Genomic DNA, 8,179 nt, shown 5'->3' with positions numbered 1-8,179 from the left:
ACTTCTCTCGCTGGGGTGGGGGCGGGGGGGGAAACATCGATTTGAAACTCGCAAGTCAGGACCCGGTTGCCCCCCTCAGCCCCTTCCCACGTGTGTGGAGGGGAATAAAGGCAGGAGGAAATAAAAGAAATCAACTGCAATAGGCCTAGGGAGGTGAGGAGGGAGAGGGCCGGTGCATTCGCCACATGCAGAGAAAAATCAAAAAGTCGGGGCGGCCCCTCCTCCAGACCTCGAGGTTAAGTGTTCATTGCCCTCGATTCTATCTCGCCCTCAGCAAACCCGGCAGCCTGAGCTTTGAGAACATGGAAACTCCGAGATTTTAAAAAATAAAAGAAAGAAAGAAAAAAGTCTGGCTGCGGTGGGAAGAACCCGGTATATAGGTTTAAATATTTATACAGAAGCCATACAGAATTGCACGGCGAGGGCTCCAAGGGCTGCGGAGGCCGCGCGCGGCGGCCGGCTCGGCCGGCCAGCCCGGGTTTATTGCTTCGAGAGGGAAGAGGCGGCTGCCGGGAGCCGAGTCCGGGCCAGGGACAGGGGAGAAGGCGGGAGTTGCAGAGGAGGTCCCAGCTCCCCTCGGCGGTCCTGTCCGGGAGGTGGCGGGCAAAGAGCGCTAGGAGCGCGGGGCTGCGGAAGATGCCGGGCGCCGCTCAATCGTCCACGTCGATCTCTTCGTCTTCCTCGTCCTCCGAGCAGTCCTGGCTGCTGGCCGGCTGGTCCGTGAGCGGGGAAGCGGGCGAGAGCTGCAGGGGCCCGGCGCCCGGGGCCTGCGGGGCGCCTGGGGGGAGTGCCGGAGAGCCAGGCCTTGACTTAGCCCTGCCGCAGCCGCCGCCTCCGCCGCCGCCGCCCGCAGCCTCCGAGTTCTGCTCGAGTTCGGCCAGCGCCACGATGTCCATCTGCCCGCTGGGGCCCAGTTTCTTGGCGGACTCCACGTCGGCCTTCATCTCCTCCAGGTCCCGTTTGAGCTTGGCACGCCGATTCTGGAACCAGGTGATGACCTGAGCATTGGTGAGGCCCAGCTGCTGCGCAATTTGGTCGCGATCGGCGGGGGACAGGTACTTCTGGTAGAGGAAGCGCTTCTCCAACTCGTAAATCTGGTGGTTGGTGAAGGCCGTGCGCGACTTTCGCCTCTTCTTGGGGGTCTGCCGCTGCCCAAAGATGGTCATCCCGTCGCGGCCTGAGAGGAAACCAAAATATAGGCTTGCGCCAGAGGAGAGGAGACCCTACCCCGGTCCTTACTCACCCCACCTAGACCCATCCGGCCTGCAGTCTGACGCTGTTCCCTTCTAGGATTGGATTCGGCCACCCGGACTAGGGCAAGCCTAGGCTATGGCAAGCCCCCTTCCCCCATCTCTCGTCTACCGGAAGTCCCTAGAAAAATTGTTTTGGTCTCTGCCGCTTCACCTGAGAGTTGGTTTGAAAGACCCGAGGTCGCTAGAACATGAGAGCCAGACAGGGACGCCCTGCCTGGGTGTGAATGTTGGCTCTCCACCTCGTCGCAATCAGCCCTGCTGTACCCCTACCCAAAACGTCCCAGCAAAGGCTCTCCATTCCCCACCCAAGGAACAAGGCTAGCAGTACCCAGGCCACTGAGAACGGGAGGGAGTTAAGCAGAGCAGGCAGACTGCAGAGAGATCTTGGGTTCCTGCCTCCCCTCCGCGGTCACTCGACTCTGGTCTATCCAGAGGCCCTTGGAAATAGGGTTTGGGTCCTGTCCCACGCATCTCCACTCCCAGCGGCAGCGGCTTGGGCTGGAGGGCCCAGACAGCCGGCGCGGGAGGGGGCGGGCAGAGGCAGAGAGCACTAAGCGTGGGACACATTGAGCCGGGAGCCTGGTGCTGGGCGCCGGGGAACCCAGTGGCGGCGCCTACCTTCGGCTGCCTGCAGGACGCTGACCTCCAGCCCCTTAAAAGTCTTGCTGGCGAGCTCCTCCAGCGCGCACAGCGGCGAGGTCTGCGAGAGCAGCGCGCGGCCCGCCAGGGGCAAGCCGCCCGGAGCGTGCTTGTCCGCGGCCGCCAGCAGGTGCGCCGCCCCGCACAGCGAGTAACTTCTCCGCACAGACGGCTTGTTGAGGATGTCCTCGATGCTGAACGGCGTCAGCGGTTTGTTGGAGTTGGCGGGAGGCGGCAGGTGGTCCAGCGGGCTGCGCCGCCTCTCCTCCCCCGGCGCCGCCTTGCTGTCCTCCTTGGAAGTCATCTCGGCCTCGTTTGGGGGCCCGGCCGGGGCGGCTCGGGCCTCGGGGACCCAGCCCGCGGGCAGCTCGGGCGCCGGGAGGCGCGGGCGGGCGGCAGGCGGGAAGAAGGCCGCGCCCGGCAGCGCGCGGGCCGGGCTCGGGGCCGATTAGCGCAGCGGCAGAGGCGAGCACAGCCGCACGGGGCCCCAGGAGGAGGGCGCTGACGCGGGCGCTGCCGCCGCCGGGGCTTCCAGCAATCCGGGGCGCGAGCCGGGGCGCGCCGCGCGGGGCTCCAGTTTCGCCAGCCCCGGTGCTATTTAAAGGTGTCAGGTGGCTCCGCGGCGGCTCCTGGCCCCGGGTCCTGGCGGCGGCAGTTGGAAGAGCCGAGGCGAGGGCGCCGATCCCGTACTGCGAGGGGAGGCGGAGAGATGGGGCAATTGACTATTGCTAACAAGTTAGCCTTGATCGAGGAGTAATCAATTATCTGCAGCGGCACTTCTCTCTCTCTTTCTCTTTCTCCCTGTCTTTCTCCTCTCTTCTTTCTCTCTGTTCTCTCTCCTCCTCTTCTCTCTCTCCCTCTCTCCCTCCCTCTTCCCTCTCTCTCCCTCTCTCTCTCCCTCTCTCCCTCCCTCTTCCCTCTCTCTCCCTCTCTCTCTCCCTCTCTCCCTCCCTCTCTCTCCTCTGCTCCCCCCGTCTCTCTCCTTCTCTCCCTCTCCCTCGTCCTCTCTTTCACTCTCTGTCTGTCCAATGCAGGCAGCTCTAAGTTGGGAAGCTCATTAATTAGCGGGCCTGGGGTAGGAGGAGCCGGCTGGAATTAGCCTGCCTAATGCGCCTGTCAGTCCCGGCGCTGCGCCGCGCTCGGCCCGAGCTGTTTGTAAATTACATTAGCGGCTCCTTTATTGCACCCGAACCACCGGCGACTGAAAAGCCGCCGCCCCCACCCCAAACTGTGAGCCGCGCTCCCGGCGTACCCGCCTCCCGCCGGCCTGGCTGTGATGGCAGCGCTGGCCCGGAGGTCTCAGGCTCTCCAACCCGGGATTTGGCGCCGGAGAAGCGCGGCAGGAGCCCATCCGGGGAGGTATGCAGCCGCCGCGCGGGCCAGGTAAGACCAGGAGCCTGGGTGGGCCCCGTCGCCTCCCAGAGCGGATTTTGCCGAGCTGAGATCAAGGACCCAGCGCCCCTACCCCTAGATCCACTTGCCCCTCACCCACGGCCTTGGGCAACGCGCCTGGGGAGAAGGAATCTGCAGCCCTCGGGTTGGCCCGCGGGAGGTCCAAGGAGGCTCTGCAGCCCTGGGTGAGGCGACACAGGACACAGGGGTGGGGGATCCCAGGGTTGGGAGAGGAGGCCAGTCAGAGGACACAGCCTTCCCCAGTCGAGGGGAGTTGTTGGTGGCTCTGGGCACCTCTCCACCGGCCTGAGCCTGAAGCGACAGCCTTACCTCCTCCGGCAATCTTGCACACTCTTCTCAGGCCGCGGCTCTCCGGGCCGGCTGGAGCCACGGCCCGCCTGGTGACCGGCGTCCGACCGTGGTAGCCGGACCGGGTGCCGGGGCTAACGGGGCAGGCTCAGGGCCTCCCCGCTGAGCTCTGCCCGGCCCCGGCCGGGGCCCCGCTGCCGGCCCCGCCCAGCCCAGCGCCCGGCTTGAGTGCACCGCCAGGCCGACTCCAGCTGTTCCGGATGCGTGGCGGGGGCCCGGAGGGGGCCGGGCCACGGATGGGGCTGCGATCTCAGGAACCCGCAGGGAGAGGCATTCGAGTCCGACTAGGCACTGGGAACCCTACGGCCCGAACTCTGTGCATATCAGGCGAGCATTTATGTGTGTATTTGAATGTGTTTATGTTTTTGAATATATATATTTGTGTGTGGTTCTCCATGTGTTTATTTGTGTAAACGTATGTGAACCTGTGGGTATTTTGGTGGCTTGAACCCCTACCTATGTCTTTCATTCCCCTGAGGCACCCAAGGGGGCTATGTCCCCAGTTTTTGGTGTGTTTTTTTCTCTTGAGTCCCTCCATTGGTTTGCGTGGGGCCACCTGCCCTGCCACCCTAATTTTCCATTTCCACCCCTGTAGAAAGGAGGGGAGGAGGAGGGAGGTTGTAGCCAAGGGAGGAAGAGCTGTTCCCTCCCCACATACAGCCCCAGCCCTTTCCCTGGCTTTGTTTGTAAACTCCTGGGCAGGCAGTGCAGTCTGGCAGCCCTGCTTGGTCCAGAGAAGGCCCCAGAGAGGCCAGTGCAGAGGACTGTGGCCTAGCCCAGAGGTTGGGATGGGAAGAATAGGACCTCTTGGGCTTCTTGCCCCTTCATACCTCCTCCAGAGAGCAAACCAAGCTGGGCTGTGGGGCAGGGGACAAGTTCTCTTCCTTGATGCCTCTAGCGTAGAGTCCTCTGAGCATCAGAGATCAGTTTCTTTATCTCCCGGTTAGTTATTCATTTGGAACAAGGCTTGCAGCTCTCCAGAGTAAAAGGGGACAGTGTAGGGAGAGAGGATTCTTGTTTGGGACCTCAGTGCCTGCCCCAGGCCTGCTTGGCAGTGTTGGGAAGATCTACTTATCCTCTTCCGCATCTTTGTCCTACATTTTGGGGGGAGGACAGGTGCTTTAGAAGCAGGAACGGTGAGAATGTTCCCCCAGAACTGCAGAACTATCCCCAAGGCAGGCTTGTCTCTGATGCATCAGAAGCCATGAGGTGAGACTGGGCCTGGAGTCAGAGTCCAGAGATGGTGGAGAGAGATCTGAAGAAGAGGGCTCCAGGGAGCTGAACCTTGCTAGGTTGGAAGCTCTGGGACCAAAAGGGGTCTGCTCTCTCCTCTCACTTCCTGCTCTCAGGATCTCGTCTCAGCCTCTGGCCCACAGCCCTTTCCTGCCATAACCCCCAAAGCCCTGACCCAGAGCCACAGGCAAGCCATATCCCCCATGCTAGCAGAGGAGGCCCCTCCAGATCAGGAAATAAGGACTCTTTGGCCCCCATCCTCCTGAGGAGCTCCCATTAATACTCCTCCTCCCCCATTTTTCCAGTCTGTTCCTGTCTCCACACCTGATATTGGTTGGCAAGACAGGATCTTAAGGACAACCCTGCTGTTACCCATCTCCCAGTCCCTCAGGACCAGCAGAGTTCAGGATTGTTGTGAGGCTGCCAGGAAGGTGAGGAAAGTGAATTGGGGAGCAGAGGGGTGGTAGCATAGAATTCCTCCACTGGAGCCCTGTTTCCCTGGACCTTTAGTCTCTGGCCACATTGTGTCAAAGTGGACAGGACAGTCCACAGTCATCTGCTACATTACCCCTTCCACCCATCATTGTCAAATCTCTTCTTCTCTTCCTGGCAGGCACCTGCCGCCCAGTCCCAAGGTTTTGGGTTTTTTGGTCTATTTGGTTGTGCTCTCCGCTGGCCAAACAGCTCTGGCCAGCATAGTTGGGGAATCAGGGGGCACGTGGTGTCACCTGCCTGTTTTGTTGTTTAGGGCCCCCTACCTCCATCACCTCATCCAGATTATCTTCAAAAACCAGCCCAACTGCCACACTGATTTTTTTCCCCCAACCCTGTGGTTTTCCCCCAACTCCAGACCCCAGTGTGTGGGAGGTTGGCCTCCTTCTGCAGAGCTAGGAGCTGTGTTTTGGGTTTGCCCTTAGCCTCACTCCCTCTCCTGCCAGAATGGGAGATGCTTAAGGGCAGGGTCCTTGATGTGGGGATTCCATCCACTTCAGACATTCACAGGCCAGGCAAGAACCTGGGTACTCTCAATTATTGGTTGAATGAGTTTTTGTCAAGCAAATAGAGTATAAACAATTATGTATTGTGGAGGGGCAAGGCTTGGGCTTTGGTGGTCCCACCTCAGAGGATTTTTGGAGATAGTAAGATTTTTGAAAGGGGAGTAACTCAGAGGCAGGTGGGGTGAGTGTTGGTGGGAAGGAACTCTGCCATTGCTCCAGGATCTCACCTTCTACTCAGCCCCCTTTATGGGATTCAGTGCTAGTTCAGGAAGACTTTCTGGGATCCCCCACCCCCGGTCAGCTGGGCCAGTGTCTTCTCCCCTGGAGGTGGAAGCAGCTGGTCCCTGGAGTCTGCTCCATAGAGGGAATGCCTGTCTTCAAAGTCTGGTCTATACTGTATCCTGACTCCCGAATTCCTGCTCGCTGCCAATACCACCAGGGCCCAGCCTTCTTTGGTCTCCAGTGGAAGGGGAAGGGATTATTCTGCTCAAAATCTGCTTTCTCCCTAGTTCAGTGAATATTCCAGACAAAGAGGAGGGAAAGAACATTGCATGAATTGCGAGGGTAAGAGGACCCTGTAGACTCAGACAAAATGAGTTATTCCTTAGCATGAGAGAATATTCCAGTAAACCCTCAAAGGCTCCATCGGCTTTAATCCAGATTGTTTTTGTAGCCCCATTCATTTCCTGATTATTTATGTAAGCACCAGCATTGGCGTTCAGGCCAGCGCTTCCTTCAGAAAAAAGGTTCTGACATTGCTTGAAATTAGTTAACTTGACCACAAATCAGGATCATTTTTTGTCCCCCAGGGACCTGCTACTGTGACACTCCTTGTGGAATTCAGAGAGTGTTTCTTCTGCTGTAGAAGTAGACTCCGATAGATGGCTTCCTGCCACCCTGGCTGAACCAGGACTGCCTACTTGGTTTTTATATTCTGCCCTGGGCCACCTTCTGCAGTAACAACAACAGTAACCATGACAATAAACACCATAAGCTCTTACCATGTACTTGGCTACCATGTGCTTGGCTTCCGGCTAAGAGTTTTTATTGATTTTATTTATTACTCACAACCCTGTGAGGTAGCTACTGCTATTACCCCGATTTTACATACAAGGAAAATGAGGCCCAGAGAAGTTAAGTAACACTTTCAAAGTCACACAGCCTGTTTGGGAGTAATTAGGATTTGAAGAATGTTTTTTCTGACTCAGGTCTTAATCCTGGAACCACAAAGTATCTAACCAGAGCCCAAAGTTTCCTTGAATGGGCTTTAGGGGCTCTGCAGATCCCAGAAAGTGTGTGTAAAATTATGTATGTGAGCCCAAGTGTGCACGTTTTTTCAGGGGCAACATTACATAACACATTGGATTCTCAAAAGGGATTGGAGACCCAGAAAAGGTTAAAGCCAGAAGCAGGCCAATAGGGGAAGGGGGAGGGAAGTTGCCTCTCTGCAGGCCTGGGGAGCAGGGAGCCAGCTGCTCCAAAATTCAGACCAGGCTCCAAGCCTGCTTCTGGACCTGCCCTGCTGTCTCTGGCCAGGCCCAGCTCTCAGGACCTCTTCTGGCAAAGAGAGATGGGGGCAGGGTCTATGACCAGGGCACTTTTTTGGAGAGCACCCTTCCCTGCTTCTCTCCACCCACCTCCCCAACTTCTTTTGTGAACTGAACTCCTTCAGAGCCCAGCCTCTTCCTGGCCCTTCAGCCCTGCATGGGGGAATTGACTGCCCTTTGGAAGTGTGAGGCGCATAGACAGACCACTGAGTGATATGGACAGGTAGAGATGGGGAGAGATGCTCAAGGCCCAGGTGACCATATTCTGCAGCCTCCAGGGCAGCCCTCTTTTTTGTCCCAAGCCTTTGCTGCCCCAGGAAGGATCTCTGTTGCTTCCTTTCCTGGCATTTCTCTCTCTCTCTCTCTCCTTTTTTTTTTTTTTTTTTTTTTTTGGCCGCACTGCACAGCTTATGGGATTTTAGTTCCCTGACCAGAACTCAAATCTGGGACCCTGTAGTAGGTAGTGAGAGCACTGAGTCCTAACCACTGGACAGTCAGGGAATTCCCGCCTGGCACCTCTTGCCGTTTTTAGTGCTCGCCTTATCTTGGGGTGCCAAGATGAATGACTGAATGCCCTATTCAGTCCTCTGTGCTCCTTAGCATACCCCCCTTGGAGTCAGTGTCAGATTGCCAGGAGCTGCTGGTTTGTCATCTGCCCTTCTGCCTCCCTCTCCACCTGGCTGTGAACTTGGGGAACTGAAATTCCTCTCCATGCCCTATGCCAACCTGGCATATACCAAGAGTTCTC

At 57.9% G+C, this 8,179-nt stretch overlaps 1 protein-coding gene across 1 annotated transcript; it reads right to left on the bottom strand.

The window, feature by feature from the left end:
- Positions 1 to 650: 650 nt before the first annotated feature.
- On the bottom strand, positions 651 to 2,196 carry LBX1 (ladybird homeobox 1). Its single transcript, XM_060107344.1, has 2 exons — positions 1,872 to 2,196; positions 651 to 1,177 (listed from the first exon to the last, which is right to left on the bottom strand). Exons 1-2 carry the CDS (start codon positions 2,194 to 2,196, stop codon positions 651 to 653), a joined length of 852 nt encoding a protein of 283 aa, XP_059963327.1.
- Between the last annotated feature and the right edge of the window lie 5,983 nt (positions 2,197 to 8,179).

Source organism: Mesoplodon densirostris, chromosome 1, assembly GCF_025265405.1.
Source record: "Mesoplodon densirostris isolate mMesDen1 chromosome 1, mMesDen1 primary haplotype, whole genome shotgun sequence".
In the NCBI taxonomy this organism is placed as follows: Eukaryota; Metazoa; Chordata; class Mammalia; order Artiodactyla; family Ziphiidae; genus Mesoplodon; species Mesoplodon densirostris.
The sequence above is the reverse complement of the archived record's forward strand: the minus strand, read 5'-3'. Positions and strand labels throughout refer to the sequence as shown.

Bases quoted from the DNA above. Each gene is read 5' to 3' on its own strand.
- LBX1 (XM_060107344.1), bottom strand. From the start codon at position 2,196: ATGACTTCCAAGGAGGACAGCAAGGCGGCGCCGGGGGAGGAGAGGCGG. The intron at 1,178-1,871 runs GTAGGCGCCGCC...GTTTCCTCTCAG, and splicing joins CGTCCTGCAGGCAGCCGAAG to GCCGCGACGGGATGACCATC.